This window comes from Vanacampus margaritifer, chromosome 19 (assembly GCF_051991255.1).
Source record: "Vanacampus margaritifer isolate UIUO_Vmar chromosome 19, RoL_Vmar_1.0, whole genome shotgun sequence".
Lineage (NCBI taxonomy): Eukaryota > Metazoa > Chordata > Actinopteri > Syngnathiformes > Syngnathidae > Vanacampus > Vanacampus margaritifer.
This window is the reverse complement of record NC_135450.1, coordinates 1,396,829-1,415,000: the sequence shown is the minus strand read 5'-3', so window position 1 is coordinate 1,415,000 and position 18,172 is coordinate 1,396,829. Positions and strand designations below refer to the sequence as shown.

Below are 18,172 nucleotides of genomic sequence, written 5' to 3'. Positions count from 1 at the left end.
CAAAATTTTACCCAATATTTAATCAAACTGGCTAAAAAGATGACCCAACAGCGTTGACCCAAAAGTTGAGTTAAGGGTGTAGGTTTTGCTCTGTTAAAGTCTCCTAGATTATGAGGGGTGATTCTAGGTGCATGCGTTGAATTCCTTTACTTGGTCGGCCAACGTTTGAAATGTAGTAATTACTTTAGCTTGCGGTGGGATGTAAACACTGGCAAGAATGAAGCACGAAAACCTGGTGAATAGAATGACTTACAGTTTAAAAAAACAGTGACTCCAAATTTGGGCTGTAGTGTGTCTTGTGTTCTGTGACATCAGTACACCATTTTTCATTGATAAAGAAGCATATTCTGCCACCATGTGATTTGCGTGATAGTTCTGTGACCTGTCCGCATGCTGAAATTGGAAGCCAGGGAGATGTACTACATTCATTGATCTAAGTTCAAGTGAAGCAAAAAATGACAGGATGTGCAAAGTCTTTGTTGGATCTTGTGAGGACCAGGAGAAGCTCATTCTTTTTGTTGGGCAGGGAACGTAGATTTGCGAGATGAAATGATGGGAGCATAGTTCGAAATCCACCCTGTCAAAGTTGGTGTTGCCTCCATGCCCTGTACCACTGTATCACCACCCTGTACACGCTCTATCATCTTAAATCTCCAAAAGACTTTGTGAAATTGTGAAAGTCGTTGAAAAAAGACTGAGAGTAGACCCACTAATGCTTATCAAGTCTTCACTTGTGTAAGTAAGTGGTGTAGGGTTGCTAAAAGCAAGCAAAAATGACAAAAATATAGTTGATACTAAGTTGATATCATGCCCCATCTCCTCCACTTGGGGCAGGATTTCATCCCTGAACTGGAGAAAGGGCACTTCACCCTTTTCCAACTGAGGTACATGGTCTCATTTTTGGAGCTGTTAATTTTAATCCCAACAATTTGTACCGGTGCAGTACGATCCATCACGATCACTTGACTGCACATGAAAGCACAGGAAGTACTGTACATCAATGGTGCTGCTCTTTCCTGCCTACCCTGTGCTAGTGGAAAAGTCTGCTGCTTCAATGTTTTCTGGTTCCTAGTTATACAGCAGATCACGCTACATTGACTAGCTCTTTGGTGTTTACAAAACTGAAACAATTGGATCCATGCAGTGACAACATGAAACATGCATCATAGATACATTTATTATCTATATTCCACTTAACTTTTTAAGAACTCCATTGGTTGTATTCTAGTAAAACATTGGCGAGCCAATATACACATATTTCTTTTCATGTTTATGTACCACAAATATTAGTGGGTCCACTGTACTTTTATTTTGTGCCATTTGCTGTTATTAATACAATAATGAGCTCTTTGCTTCTTTTTTATAAATGACCATAGTCTTCTGCACTTCTAGGTAGCAATTACAGCGAAAAGTGTGACGTGTTTAGCTGGGGGATAATTCTCTGGGAGGTGGTCACACGTAGGAAACCTTTTGATGAAATTGGAGGACCAGCTTTCCGTATTATGTGGGCAGTGCACAATGGTGAGTCAGAACAAAAATATTGAAATCTTTGGGGCACTCCCTGTATATATATAACCTGTTATGATGTAGAATTTGACTATAATTTCAGTTTTAAATTAGCTTACATTTTAAACATGTTTTTTCCATTGTGGGATAATACAACTGTTTTTCCTTGAATTGTGTGTAATTTATTTCAGGCACAAGACCACCTTTGATCAAAAATTTACCCAAGCCTATCGAGAATTTGATGACCCGGTGCTGGTCCAAAGACCCCTCTCAGCGGCCTTCCATGGAGGAGATTGTGAAAATCATGACTCATCTGATGCGGGTAATCTGTTACGAAGTTTACATACATTTTCCATACTCTTATATACTGTCAGGGTTGCAGGGAGCAGTCTTTTGTAAACATTTAAGTTCAATTAGTTTAATATATAGATTTGCCACTTAATACTGTGATGGCCAGTCCAATTAGCATGTGTGTTGACAAGTAAGATATTAACATGTTAAGAAGCACCTGAAAGGCAGGTACCACACCATGCCGACCTGGCACCAAATTGAACTCGGCTTGGAAACATGTTTGTATTGGGAATATTTATACGTTATCGGAAAATAATCAAACCACTTGATTACTAGGGATGGTAATTGACAAGGTTCATTTTCGATTTTGCTTAACAATTTTATTATTTTTCAATTTTTATTTATTTATTTTTTAAGACAATAAACAGGTAGATTTTTCTTAATTGTCTTAAATGTTAAAAAGTAACATGGCGGATGACCTTTCACTCTTTTTGCTTTTGGCGTTTACTGATTCGTTGGTGACGGAAACCCTTACATGCTATCACTTACAAACCCAACAGTGAGTTCTTAAGTGGTCCGCATTCTATAGGACTCCTCCTGACATGGGGTCCCCAGAAAAAATAAAGATTTTTAAAAAATAAACATTAAAAAAAAGAATAATAATAATATTCTGTAGAAATGTACAAAATACAACCTAGATAATTCTGTGCCAATTACACAATAATGTCCAGTAACATTTTAACACTCACATACTGTATGAACTGAGCACTCAAAAACTACTCCCTGCCTTGGTAAAAGGAGAATCTCGCAGTAGACTGGAGTGTGAGTACTGTCAGCCTCTGAGCCAAGTAGACTCTGTCTCTGTTTTTCAATAATGTGAAATAAAACAGTTACTAAGGATGGGAATCTTTGACTGTCTCGCGATTCGATTTGATACTAAATTTTGGGTCCGTGATTTGATTCAGAATAGATTTTTTATTTATTAAAATTTTTTCTGATCTATTTTAAGGCCTATTTATAAAAGTACACTGCTGCATTTGTGTAATTTTTCTCTTGCTGGCAATCCTGACTTCTCCATCTTTTAAAGTGAATATGCATGATTTGAGGACTGTTAGCTGGACGAGAGCACCGTTGACACCGGTTTCAGCACCGTTCATCCATCCTCTAGCTCAATGGTGCTCATTGACTTGAAGTCTCACATGGTTTTGATCTGATAGCTCGCATCCTTCCTCCTCCAGCCTGAATCACTTACATTGTCTGGATGCACTTCGTGAAACTCTCGTGCACCGCCTGACAAGCTGTTCAAGCATTCTCTCTTCAGCAGGATTCCTGTTCTTGCATACTTTCAGAAAAAGTTCTCTTTTTTGAGGTGGTGTGTATTACCAAAATGTGTGAGTGAGTTGCATTTCACAGACACTATATAGTCACTCTTTGTCTCTTCCTCCGTTTCCAGCCTAATCTTCTTAACTCAGCATTACACCAGATCATTTATCATGTGGAACAGGGCCACCTGAACATTCTAGATCAGTGTTCCCCAACCTTTTTTCCACCACGGACCGGTTCATACAAGTCCACAGCTTTCTTGAACCGACAACCCAGTGGGTTTTTGGGGGGAATTAATAAAATTCTACAACAAACGCAAATCCACTATGTATTTTTATGTACCTGTACTAGCAGCCCAAACAGCATAACAAGGGTAAGAACAATGATGCGAGCAACACAAAAAGTGGCGTATTTTGTAGATATAACAATAAATGTGAAGCCACATTTTTATGTAACTACATTAGCAGCACTCTCCTTAAATGCGGCAACACAACAAGGCACCACAGAACAAATCTAAAGTCCATGAGTAACTCACTCACTATAGCGCCAAATTAAGAGCCGCTCGCCGCAGAGTGGGCCATCATGCGTGGGAATCACCTGTAGCTGTAAGTCCATGCACCTTTATTTTTCTTCTTGGTCATATGCTCCTGTGTTGTCTCATCACTGGGCCTTTTCTACGTGAAACTTTCCAAATATGTCAGAATCGATTTTTGATTCAAATCGATTTTCAATTCAAAATGATTTGCCACACAACTCTCCACACACGCATTTGTAAATCGCAACACGCATTCGTGGCTCTTGCACATCAGTCACATATAAGAAAGAATCCAGCCAATCAAGAGGCCGGGTATTTACAGGTCAGATATATATATACTTTACAGGTCAGATATATATATATACGCATTCAACTTAAGTGTTTACGCATACAAATCAGTGTACGTATTTGCTGATTTATTACACACATTTGTGACTACAGTCACACATTTGTAGATTATTTTTAGACATTTGAATATTTGACATGTCTGGCAAAACACCGCCAATGCGGAGAGAAGGCCAACTTCAAAATAAACCTCCCCATACCAAGTACTGTAATATGTGGAGCGCAATGCCAATGAATATATATATATATATATATATATATATATATATATATATATATATATATATATATATATATATTCGATAACTGCAGCACCTAAAGGGGACTGCAACCCGCAGTGCTATACTGTACTATACATACAGTAATCAGCCATTCCCACACCATGTTTATACTTGGGCGGCCGCCGCCCAAGAAGTTTTTAGAAAATTTACCGTGTTTTCAAGACTATAAGGCACACTTAAAAGTCTTAAAATATTCTTATGTGTGCACCAATTTCCAGGGACATTTTCCTTCAAGACAACCCTCGGGGCAAATTTTGCTGTGCCAATGCGCGTTTCTGATTGGTGGGCTGGTTCACGCTTGTTGTTAGTTGGCTGCTGGCTTGTATTAAGGTACAGCGGCGGACGGAGGGGGTGAAGGCAGAAGAGAGTTGCAGCTGTATGTACTGTAATAATAAAATAAAAATAACAACATCGGTTTGGCTAAGAAGCTCCGGAAAATGGCATCACCTAAGAAGACATGCTTATGAGGCACAATTTAATCTAACTGGTCATTGAAACTGGGCTTTGAAAGTAAAGTTGCGAGAAGTATGGGAGCGATCAATGAGAGAAGGCGAACACACTCCACCAAAACAAACTGGAAGACAGCGCCGGCTGGACAAGGTACGCCCCGGTATGTGAATGGATTGTGGACGTCTTTGTGCACTTTATGCTCGCAGTTTGTGCTTTGGGATTGTGTATTCACGTCGGATCCGTCCCGATCCAGTTTTTTACTAATAATCTGACATGACAGCCTTATTTTATTTGCATTATTATTTTAATATAAAATAAGTGCAAAAAATATAGAGTAACTGAGTAATGTTACAACATTTTTACTCTGAAAATTCACTAGAATACATTATTATTTTAATATAAAATAAGTGCAAAAAATATAGAGTAACTGAGTAATGTTACATTTTTACTCTGAAAATTCACTAGAATACACGATGAAGTGCAAAGTGGCACAATTTTTTCCTGGAAGGGGGGGGGGGGCTAAAGGGGAGGGGCGCCGTCCCCCCTCAACGGAGTCCGCTCACCCAAGTAGATTTCAGATCTGTGGGAAACACTGGAAATTTGTGGACTATAAGGCGCACCTGACTGTGTGTATAAGGGTTCCCGTTATGAGGGCACAAATTGTCTCGCTCTCGTTCGGTCTCTCCTACTGTATTTGGGCTCACTTGGTTTGTTTTGCTCTGCCTGACGTTCTTGCGCTTTCTTTATAGTGCGCCCCATTGTGATCTGATGGATAAGTCCCACCTATTAGCCGCAGGGTCGAATGCAAGTGAAAAAAGTAGCGGCTTATAGTCCAAAAATTTCTGTAATATAAATGGATAATGAAAGAGATGACCTGACAATTGGGGAGGATTGGCCATCAGGAATTTCATAAGTTTTCCAAATACCCAGTCCACCCACGGCGACGGATTAAATAGTAATTAATGGCTTGATGTCGGCCGAACAGCGAATCTGCACGTTTGATACATCACCACTCCCAGGAAAAAGTTCAGTCTCAGGATTTTTTTTTACTTCAAGCCCTGAATTTGACTTCATCTACAGAAGAAGAAGCTTTTTTGTTACACATTTGTCACTTAAGTCACACATTTGTAGATTCTCAGTACGCATGTGTGACTTTATTTACGCATTTGTAGATTTTTTATACGGATTTGTGACTTCAGTTATGGAAACGAATTCTTCTTACATATTTTTTTTTCTTACATATTTTGTAAATAGTTTTGCTACAATATATTGTTTTGCTACAATAATGGCCAGACACTTCTGGGTATGCGCCAAATGTTTCCAAAAAGGAGCAAAGAAGGGAGCATTACAAAGTGTTAATGTCTGCAAGGAAATAATTGCTTTGAAAAATAATTCCTGCCGCCTGGGGAACCCGCATTTATATAAAAACGACATTGGGTAGACCTCGCCCGAAAATGGCTGTGATAAGGGAGGAAACTATTCAGAAGGAGGTGGAAACGGCTACTCTCCTTCTAGCGCTATTTGGTCAATCGAGTCTCAGCACTGGGGCTGGTTCCTGCTTCGCTTCACCGCTTCTGTGTCTTTTCACAAAGTTTTCATTCTTCAGTTTTTTCCACTAAAGATTGGCTGTAAATGGAAAAAAGCAGGAACCAAATCACGTGAGCATGCGTTTGCAGGTCAAGCGCCTTAACCACTAGACCACAAGGTAGTACATATTTAGTGGCGCATAATTTGTACTTGTAGTTCTTCCATGATTCATGGCAAAATGCTGCTAGTAAGTACGATATCGATATAGTTGTTTTTTTTTTGGGGGGGGGGGGGCTCAAATGTAATTTGCATATGTGTGTGTTTACATACTTCATCAACATTTCACGAGGTGCTTTTTCGCATTTCTGTCAGTCAACCGACTCGCCACGGTGCAAGTTTGACAACACGTTTGACACACGTACACACACGCACACACACACACCCACAAGTATATGTTGTTTTTTTAATTTATTAATGAGCAGTAGTGCTCGTAATAGCTAGGTAGCATTTGTCTACAGTACTTTTTATACTTTTTCATTGCTTGTTTATGCACTATTGTTTCTGTGAACATTCGTTACACCAACCAGGAATTTAGAGATTGGCGACCGGGCTGTAGTAATCCATTTCAAGTGCCAGAATTGACAGCGAGACCAACGTTCCGAGATGGAATCTCTTGTACAGCTTGCTTGAAATTGCTATACGCTTATAAAACACAGTAAGTCAAGTGCATAATATAAGATTTATTTGGACTTTTATTTAGGTGAGTATTGATTAGATCAGTTGAAAAATGTTTTTTGAGCCAAGGCTACCTATTTTTCATTACAAAAGTCTCAAGTGAACAACCAACAAACAAAAATAAATTTACCAAAAAAAAGTATAAATGCTGCACTAAAATAATGATCTTGTCTACTCTCAATTTAGCCATTTTGAACATACTTCTCTGCTACTCCAGACTTCCTCATACAAAACCACAGTTCCTCTCTGGGCACCCTGTCGTAAGTCGTAAGGTTCCGGGCATTGCAAATATGGTTTTAAAATTATTAATTGGAGTTTGGAAGGCATAGATTTATCGACCTATTTTTTACTGTGCTTATTCTTTTGATATCTGTTTGCAGTACTTTCCAGGATCTGAAGATCCCCTGCAAACTCCATATCAGTATTCAGATGATGGACAGAGCAACTCGGCAACTAGCACAGGTAAATGGATCAGCTTCAAAATTGTGTATCCCCAGATACACATCCAGTGAAGTGTGAGGTCAGCAGGGATTAATTTTTCATGTGGCCAGATGCAGGCCCTAGCCAATTTGGTACCCTCACCAAGATTTTACATGTTCACAACCCCCCACCACTATTTAAGCAAGAGTCGAAGTTTTATTAACATTAGCTTAAATTTAGAAGATAAGATTCAGTCCTGCATGATTAAAAAAAGCAGCTCTAGCATGGTACTTAAAGCAACGTTTGCTAGAAAATAACTGACTGTAATTTTTGAATCAACGTACCAATTTTTGTTTTGATAAGCTTAAAAACCTAACTCAACAGATTTCCCCCCCCCCAAATTGTTCCCCCGTATAATATATTGCCATTTAAATGCTAGGGGTGGGAGAAGTAATCACTTCTTTGATGCAATACAATGATGGTGTAAATCATTTTTAATGAATCAATAATTTATTATCAATTAATGTAATATTTGGCGGAACAAATAAATAGCATGTGTAAAATTTAGTGCCTGCTTGACAGTAATATGGTGCAATCAATAGGGCTGTGACATTATGTAGTTCATCTTTTTCATCTAATTTACAACGTAATGTTGTCATTATTGCAAGTGTCAAGTATTGTGCATTTTGAACCATTCGTACAAACACGTCTGTGTGCATTGTATAAGACTTGCTTGATTTGGGAGAATAATTATATGGCCACTGTTTTCTAACCTTTGTTTGCATTTGGCATTTGTAAAAAGTTCACGTTAATTTCCAATCAAAAGTAGTAACACTGAAATAATAATCTTCTCTTAGTCACAAAATTGGGAGAATGTGATTTTGAATTATAATAATTTGAATTACAAATCCCTATAAACTAAAAATAGTTTTTGCCAATAATTTGACAATTTCCTTGTGACACAAAAAAACATTAAAACTGTTCAGAGAACGTTTAGGAAACTTTGAGACCTTAGCAAACCCTGACATGAAATCAACATTCGCTAGTGTGCAAAAATGTGCCCCCTCACTGGGATAAAGTCTTAAAGACCACATCTTAACCAGGGGTGCCTGTAATTATAGAGGGCAGTGTATATTCAATTGAATGCACTACAACTCCCTGCGCTTCATAAAAAACTATGGTCCAAGAACTCATCACTGGGAACTGTATTCCTGGGTTTGGATGGCCTGCTTTGGACACTTGTCGGCTGACACACTGGTACAGATTTATTTACAAGGGACTCAAAGGGTTATTACTCCCTCCATACTTGAAAGTTTATCTTCAGCGAAAGTCTGATGTACCTTACGCTCTTCGTTCTCAGGATATCTACTTACTGACTGCCCCTACTTTGCAAGTAGTCACTGAGTCTGCAGCATATTTCCAGAAACCTGGGACTGGGGCATGTTAACAACTGTGTTACATCACCTTTTCTATTCCTTTTAACAACATAATGGTTTGGGAACTGGGAACCAGGGTTATAATAGTTTTGACATTTTCATTATATCCATCCATACGTAGTTGCATTTTGAGTGTTTAAAATTATTATTTAGTTAGTTTTAATTAGTCATCAACACACGCTATACGATGACGTCATCAACATGTGCTACTGCGGTTAGACGCAGTCTATTTTTATTTTATTTTTTATTTTTTTTTGGGGGGGGGAGCTCAGTATTGATCATTTGACATGTCATCATCATTGTTCTCCCTTTTTTTTTTTTGTATGTGTGTGTGTGCGTGCGTGCGTGTAAAAAAAAAAAAAAAAGAATTCCCATACCGTTCACCCAAACCGAACACTTCAAAATCCAGCCAGAGCCGTGGGGCCGCCAGGAGACCCGAAGAGGGACCAAAGAAAAGAAAGAAAAGCGAAGCCCAGCACCGACCAGACACCACCCACCGGGCCACTAACCAGAGTCCCCCACCAACCCCAGAGACATCCAAACTCCAACAAATCAGGGAGACCTCAAGGGCCCAAAGGAGAAACTGAGGAAAGGTAGAAAGGACAGACGAAGCAGAGTGAGATCCACAGACACCAGCCTCCACCGAATCAATGATCTGAGGGAGAAACAAATTGTGTCTGAGTTTCGATAGATGCTGGTGTGGTGGATCTGGCATGCATGAAAATCTCCACCAAAGAGGGAAACCGTCAACCCCCGCCAGAACAGAGCAAGCGCAACACCTCAGGGCCCCCCAGGCCGCGGCAGCGCCAAAGGACGACCCCCGGGCCCCGCAGGGGCCACCGGCCGGAGAGCAAACCCAGGAGCAGGAGCGCCCCCCCACCCCAACGCGGCCCGCGCCCCCAACCCAACGCAGCAGGATGGGGCACTGCAGGCCCACCAGGCACCCCAACCCAGCCCCAACCGCCCCCAGGTCCCCAAATCCCCAGACACCCCCCCACCCCGGCACCCCCCACCCCTGCACCACCACCCCCCCAACCAAGCCGCCCACCACCACCCACCGACAGCCCCCCAGACCCCGGGGACACACCGCACCCAGGCATCTGCGCCGAAGAGGGGCCGGGCAGTGGAGCGGAGAGGGCACCCGCGCCCACCCCACCCCCCACCACTCGGAGGGACGGAACACCAGGGGCAGAAGGGGAGATGGGGGCACCGGAGGACGGGCGGCACCCCCTTACCCCAGGCCCAGCAGGTGACCGCAGCACTGCTCCATACTGCGGCCTGCCCCAACCGATGAATCACCCCCCCCCAGTTGTGTGGTGCATTAAAATTGGAGGGGAGCTGCAGGGCGGAGACGGTGTCTTCACCCTACCCCACTCCCCCCCCAAAGTGTGTTATGTGCCCTAAAATGTATTGTGCAAAACTAGTGCAGTGAGTTAAGAGGAGCGACCGGCTGGGCCCCCGCATACTGGGGCCCGCCCGAGGTGCCAGGAGGTCCACCGGAGCGGGGCGGGCACAACACCAACCCTCCCGGCCCCCGGAGCGCCGAGACCCGGGCCACGGATGGAGCCCCCGGCCCAGGGGAGGGGGAGGAAGGCGGACAGGGGAGGGGAAAGGGACGGGGGAAGGAGACGACAAGAAGGGCAGGAGGCAGCGGCAGGGCCGCAGGGAGAGGGGGAGAGGAGGAGGAAGGGTGACAAGGGAGAAGGGACAGGGAGGCGGAGGACGGGCGGGGAGAGGCGAGGAGGGAGAGGCAGCAATTTCACTATTTTGCTTGTTGGAGGTCCGGTCCACAGCTTGTTGGAACTTTGTTTGGTCTACTTTTATTAAAGGTGACAAAAGTTTTGTGCATCAATTTTACAATGGAGGTCTATGGAGCTTCGAGCCGCATGTCGGCGCTGTGGACGTTTGGGGGCGTGGTTCGTGCGTGGTTTGCCAAGAGTCAATTGCTTTTTGTTTTGAATTAACATTTCATTTTACACAACCTCTCAACATCATTGGAATTTGGGTTTGTACTATATGTGGAATTAAAAATACAGTTTCAATGGTAGTAAATTGTCAAACCGTGAGAAATTAATGTATTGGGAGGGTGAGGGGGGGAATGCATTAAATGCATTAAAAATTTGTCCAGATGCATCAATAATTAATAATTCAGTGAAATTGAAATGTAGCCCAGACTTGAGGTGTCAATAGATTCCCACCACTATTCAACACAAATTACATCTTAACTGCATTGGCAGCATCATAGCTTTGCTTTAAGCCTAAATGTAGCATTGTTTAGCATATCAGTCTTCATTGACTGATTTAAAAACATATGGTTGCCTTCAATTCTCAGCTCATTTTCTGCTGTATATTCTGTTCTTAATTACAGACGTATGTATCACTTTGAAATAAATATATAGCGTGGTATAATGTGGTGCCAGTATAATGTGACACGGTGGATGTCCGCCTCCCAGTGCAGACTGTAGGTTTTCTTTTTATGTTGGCAGACATAAATATTTTGGGCAAGGGAAATTTGTTGAAATTGTGTTTTTTCCTTTGAAACAGGTTCATATGTGGACAGCACTGGCAACAAAAGTGATGCCAACATTGAGCACAGTGATTCCCAAGGAAGCAACGACACTATTAAGATCACACCCCAGTTTGCGCCTCACTTCAAGCCAAAGGCAAAGTCATATTTTTAGAAAAAAAATTATGTTTAACAAGCAGGTGTAGATGAAGTGACCCTGATTTTGGTCTTTCAGGGAGACCCTTTGAGGACGCTGCCTCTTTCCAGAGGAGGTAGTTTTGAGAGTCTGCCTGCTCGAACACAGGGCTTGGCTTTATCTGACAATAAGCGAATGAGTGCTGACCTTTCAGAGCTAGAGCCCAAGATGGGATTTGTACCAGCAGGTAATATAATAAATACATGTATTCATTTGTTTATTTTAACTGCTGTTATTATTTAGACTTGATCAATGGTATTGGAGGGAGGCCTTTCTGAGAACCCTTAGGAGCCAGACCTGTATGAGGGGGAGGGGGGGGGGGGGTTTAACTATAAATGTTGCCACCTCTCAGCATCTGGAATGATTGGGATGCATGTTGCCCTTGCACAAAGTCAACTCTGCATGTGCCTGCGTTTCCAGTCCAGTTGGCTTCAAGTCTTTTATAGTCTGCACGCTTATTGTGTATGCAGCTGTCTGCATGTGTATATGTTTTTGCAGCACGCCCGCAGTATAAACGAGGCCATCGTAAAACAGCATCATTTGGCACCATTCTGGATGTTCCCAAGATCGTCGTCACAGGTATAGCTGGACTTCTGGGCCTCCTGCTGATTTGGTTGAGTTGGTTTTGGTAAAGCTCTTGGGTTGTGCAGCTCTGACTCATTCCTTTCCTGTGTGTCACTCCTTGACATAATGGCTACATAATGTGAGAAGTGTTAAAAGTTGTGGAATTCAAGAGTAATAAAAAAAAAAAATCTTTATGAGCTTGTCCTAGAGTTGCACACACAGAACTGCCTTTTATTGCTGTTTTTAGAAAACAAAAATAGAATTTTAGCTTTTTCATGTCCCATCTTCTATCAGTTTGAACTGATGAAATCAATTGATTAATTGATAAATGCATTTGATAATGCTTCTAACTCGGTGCATGTCCTGTATGTCATATGACTGGCTTGGCAAGCAGCTGGTCATGAGTAAAAAGGTATCATCATATCATCTACCACTGTAGCTTGGCCTGCCTTATATGCATTTAACTGTTTTACTGCCACACGTTATCAAAAATACAACCCTGACAGTACCAGACGATTTCGAGCATTTTCACTCATCTTTCAAGGCGAACAGAATATTGTGTATGAAAGATCGAGTTCCATTCTTTTCATTAGAAAAAAGTATGTTTCTACCTTATCACGTTCTTAAGTAATCACCATTTGAAAATAGGTAATTTGAGTGACATTGAACGAAAATTTAAAACATAAAGAGAAAACAAGGTTTTTTTGAAAATATATTTTTTGTTTAGTGACACTTCGTGAATTAAATTTAACTGATTTTTTGGTATGAATAAAAGCACTTTGTGGCGCGGCGAGAAACTTATCGCTTTGCAGCAGTGAGCGGGGGATATCGTTCCTCAGATGAGTCCGGAGATACGAAGTATATTCCATCTCGCACCGTTACAGTCATTTTGTGTACAGGCCACATCAACATTTGCTGCCAAATTGTAGCAGTTGCATTTTTTTTCTTTTTAAGGGACCGATTAACCGAGCTGTGCTGACTGGCCATTTTGCCTCGCTCCGTCTGAGCGGTTGTGTGACTGTCACAGCTTACTATTAATTTTAAACTGTTATAGTAATATTCATTGCTATAGTATTAGTAATTTGAAAATAATTACAAATGTCATGTTATCAAAGAATATTGTTTAATATCATAATTATACGCTGCAGGCTGCTGTTTTTTTTGTTTTGTTTGTTTTTTTCACTTGACGGTATTGACAGTGACACCGTTGCAATGTTTGGACACCCCGGGATACCGTATTACCGTTTTACTGCCCAACCCTAGCTGGTAGTTTACATTTTGGTCAATAACCAATTCTCACACCTCCCTTAAATAATATTAAGAATGTGGCAGTACAATATTGTGTAAATAATGCCTGTGTTTGTGTTTTGTGATTAGTTTCTCGAGCTGACAGTGGCCAATGTAAAAGCTTCTTTTTTTGCCATTTAGCCTACTAGATAGACAGATTAACTAGAAATACCAAGATTATTCCAATATTTTTTTCCTCCCCTTTCACATGCCGGACCTGGACCATTTGGCCCTCACTTGGTATTGGAAGTGGTAAAAGGAACTGGAAATTGTATTGTAAAAGTCCACAACAGTGACACTGGTGTTTTGCGATACATTAGTGAAATTAAAAGCAACATTTAAAAATCTGTCATAACAGACAGAACTGTTGAGTAATATTTTATATAAACAAAATAAGACAATGTATGACTATACAATTTTATTCCTCATCTAGTCATCACTTATTCTCGGTTATTTTGTCTTTGTCTGACCACCAGTGCTTCACAAAACTAAACCCAACAAACAACTATTCTTGTTTGAATTGTTTCAGGGTGATTTGCTAGTTGTTCCCTGGAAGTAGTCTTAATAGAAACACTATAGTCAAATATTTGTCATCAATTACAGTATAGTCAAACTAGCAGTTGATTCAGTTTCTTTGTCAAGAAAATAGTAAAGATCCCCCACCAACACCCACCTGATACTTATCTGCATTTGTCTGTCCTTGTTTTTCCTACCCTGTTCATAGCCACATGTGAGCCTCAGCGGCGCCGTTCTGTGCAGGATTTGCCAGGAATTGGCACGGAGTCCACCCAGGTAAGTTCAAACAATCGGGGAGTTTATGAGACTTGTGGAAAGGAGATTCTCTTTTTTGGGTCTCTTTTCTCCAATTTTGAGTCGAGTCTGTCAACAATATATCCAAAACAGCAAGACATAGCACGTTTTGCACCGGAGCCAGTGATATGTAAAGTGATGGTCGGTGATGATAAGTGTTTGGTGATGAGGGTTTCACTCAAATATGCGTAAAAGGAAAGCACTACACTACAATTTTTTAAGAGCTTTTGTTGTCATGGCAAAGTCAATCAAGTTCGACAAAATAAAAAGCTTTTGATGGCTTTTCATCACATCTTTAGATGAAACTCCCATTGATTGGATGAATGGCGGACTTCATGTTTGGTTTAGAATATGGCTCCTAGAAACTTTTGCATAATTCTTGGACACTTACATATGCCCCCAATTTTAGTAGACCTAGGTCAATGGTGTCCAAACAAATAGCGGCCTGTGGCAAAGAGCTACTAACATTAGCATTTGACATGGCCCACAATGCTGTATAGAAAAGCTGTAGGGGTGTGGGCACTGTGTGTCTGTGGGGTGAGTACCACCACTACTACTACTATTAAAGCTATTCTAGATATGCAAAGACACAGATTTAAAGCTAAAATAGTAATAGAATAAATAAAGATAGTACCATGTCTGAAACAAAAATGTGTGAACATATCACATTAATGATTAGGGTTGGGTATTGTTTGGTTTTATACGATACCGGTACCTAAAAACTGCACGTTTTTGTTTAAAAACAATACCCTTTTATTTGCAGGGTTGAATTGAACGAAATATTTAAAAAAAAGGTGAAAGGAGTCACTGTGGGTAACTTGAAAGCCAAAAATAAAAATATTACGATCAAAATGGTTTAGAAGATACATCTAACTATTCAGGTTACTAGTAGTAGCCCATTCTGATTAACAGCTCACAACAACATTTAACAACATGTTTAACATTTAGTATTCACATTTTATGACTATTTAAAACACAGCTCAAGGCAGATGGTATATTCGAGTCAGGTAGGTCACCTAGCCAACAATCTTTAGCTAACCTTTCTGTTGTGTCCCTGCGAACATTTTACATACAAAATAAACGACTTTTGAGTTTCACATGAAGCAGAGTGAGATCCAAGTGGAATTATACAGAGTGTTTGTCACACACATGTTTTTGAATGGCATTGGTGTTTGCTAACAAGTTTGCTAACCGAAGTTGACTAATATGCAAGATTTGCGGTTGGCATTAAATGATGAGACTTACCTGAAGAACAGGGTACTGTCAGTGTCATCAATGCCATCTGCCATTTCAAACATACTGCCAGTGGCACTGGCAAGGCTGCGAGTGGGGCTTTGTTTTATTTGACCGAGTCTGACTTTTGCTGCTGTAGTGCTTGGATTTTCGGCACGTAATTTGTCAAACACCGTGCATTGCTCAGCTTTTATACGGACTCATCATTGATGTAATTTATGTGCTCTTGCAGGGAAGCAAGAACAATAGCCGATCTTCTAGTCCCAGTTTGAGGATGATGCCTCCTGACAAGGCAAACAGTAGAGGTTACTTCTCCCCCGATGACCCCACAGGTATTTATGACTGAGCGATAATAAAAATATTTAATAAGAAAACTCAATTATGTAATAGTTGGTTATTTAACAGTGTTGGTACAGCAAGCAGATTAATTTAGAGATTCTTACAGATTTAGCCAGTGCAGTCATGACAACATAGAATTTCTTTCATAGACACCAACGGCTCAGACAATTCAATTCCAATGGCTTATCTCACCCTTGACCACCAGCTGCAGGTACACTTAATGTTTTTGTTTTTTGTTTTTTTTAAATATAATTTTGGTATTGCAATTACTTTCTTCTTCAAATACACGTACGCGATACAATATATATTGGCAACATGAGTGGTAACAATAGCATCCATTTTATTCCAGCCCCTTGCTCCTTTCCCCAACTCAAAAGAGTCCATGGCTGTTTTTGAGCAACACTGCAAAATGGCACAAGAATATCTGAAAGTGCAAACAGAGATCGCCTTGCTAATCCAGAGAAAGTAAGTAAGGCAATGTTTAACTCAATTCAACTGTATTTAAAGACCACTTTAAAGCAACCACCGCTGCATATAAGTGATGTACATGGAGCAAAAATACAAGACAGTTGCAACAATGAATTAATAACATAAAAGCAGTAAATACCACAAACCACTATAACCACCAATATCATGTCATGCTGAGTCAAAAGTAAAGAATGAAAATTAGTTTTAAGGTGAGTTTTAAAAGACTGCGTTTAGTCCTCGGTACCTTGAGTAGTGTCTGATACGCTGACCTGAGGCACTGGGCACTTGCGTTGGAGGATCTCAGAAAGGAAAGGTGGGGCAGGATCATTTAAAGATTTGAAAACAAGAAGACAGAGTCTTAAAACAAATTCTAAAATGTACAGGGAGCCAGTGAAGGGATGCCAGAGTTGGAGTTATGTGGTCCCTCTTACAAGCACTTGTTAAGCCTGGTTCATACGGCAGGAGAATTAGCCCGATTTTAGCCCCGAATTTCCCCTCTCAACAATCGTAAGGACGCGCTGACATCCAAACGATAATCTTAATTCCGAGTCCCGATCCAATACCTCGGCATTTTATTATTGGGGGGGGGTGCTGTATTTGTTTATTTATTTATTTTAAACAAAACTACCCCAACACCTCCATATGGTGAATGGACAGTGGTTAAACTAAATAAAACATTTAAACACCCTTTTTTTGGCACATCTATGAGTTACTCAAAGGGGTATTATTAACCAGTATATTAATTTTTCAACCTACTGTAGCCGTTTTAAAGCATGCTACTTAACACAAATTGATGGGCTAACCTACTGTTGTTTTACTTTCGGTAGAAAAAAATACAGTATATACTGTATGTGCGTGAAACAAGCCATCATAACAAACAAAAGGCTGCATTTGAAAAGCAAGCAAGCAAAATGTCTTGCAAGAACGTCACTAGCAAATGTTTGGGATGTCACCTTTTTGTTTCACTCAGCAAACGCCACTGTTGGCCGTAGCCGACGCGGGAAAACAGAGTACAACTCACGAGGCTAGAAGAAGAAAAAAAACACCAACACACATAACCAAACTGCACATCTTGCCCCTCCCCTCCCACGAGACCTGTGTTGCATTCACTAACAGTCGGACATAAGCGTGCTTAACAGATACGGAACACACACACTTAGTTCGTTACAGTATTTAATCTTACCATATCATGACTTTGGGTGAGGCCTCGCACTTGGCTAGCCCGGGCGAGATTTGGCGAGCCCCGCGAAGGATGTCCGACAATTCTGATTTGTGCTTGGCTAGGCGAGGCGCCGCTACCTTCGAAGGGCATCCAGGGGCGCAGGCGCCGCAGCTAGATCCGCGGGGAGGAAACGAAGCACACCCGCAGCTAGATCCGCCGGGATGGCACGTGCACTACTGTACTTCCTTTCCGCCACCCAAAATGCTCACTTTGCACACAGTGTGCAAGTCGCACCATCTCCGCTTTCCACATTAAAGATGATAATAACTTATTATCTACTTCCAAATAGCTCGGCGCCATTTCCTTGTTTAGCCCAACCGCTCGATGGCATTAATAGTGTCACTGTAGTAAAGTGACGCCATGCCGCGCACACTGTGTGGAAAAATGAAGTGTCACTCTGTGCCACAGCCCAACTCCAGATTTAATAGAAAAATTATTTAAAAAATAACCTCATATATTTATCCGAGTCCTGATCGGGAGACAATGTCAGATTCCAATTGAGTCAGCAACCACGTGACCTGACCCAATTTCCGATCATGTGATTGGATCGAGACATCCCTAATCTGAACAGATAATCATGCCGTCTGTGATAACAACACATCGGTCTGAGCACACACGGCTCAGACCAATATCGGCCGCTCGGAAGGACGTTTGGGCCACTCCGACTTCAAATTGGGGATATTGGGGATAACACACTG

General features: G+C 41.1%; 1 protein-coding gene across 6 annotated transcripts in view; it reads left to right on the top strand.

Annotated features, from left to right (window-relative positions):
• Positions 1-18,172, top strand: part of map3k7 (mitogen-activated protein kinase kinase kinase 7) — a 77,991-nt gene that overhangs the window by 55,687 nt on the left and 4,132 nt on the right. For 5 of the 6 annotated variants that reach the window (XM_077552050.1, XM_077552046.1, XM_077552048.1 and 2 more), the window contains 10 exons: positions 1,393-1,521; positions 1,698-1,828; positions 7,374-7,455; positions 11,394-11,512; positions 11,591-11,738; positions 12,050-12,130; positions 14,127-14,194; positions 15,678-15,777; positions 15,934-15,995; positions 16,134-16,249. In XM_077552050.1, coding sequence (XP_077408176.1) covers positions 1,393-1,521; positions 1,698-1,828; positions 7,374-7,455; positions 11,394-11,512; positions 11,591-11,738; positions 12,050-12,130; positions 14,127-14,194; positions 15,678-15,777; positions 15,934-15,995; positions 16,134-16,249 — 1,036 coding nt within the window. The remainder of the gene's footprint in view (positions 1-1,392; positions 1,522-1,697; positions 1,829-7,373; positions 7,456-11,393; positions 11,513-11,590; positions 11,739-12,049; positions 12,131-14,126; positions 14,195-15,677; positions 15,778-15,933; positions 15,996-16,133; positions 16,250-18,172) is intronic. The other variant, XM_077552047.1, reaches the window with a different exon arrangement.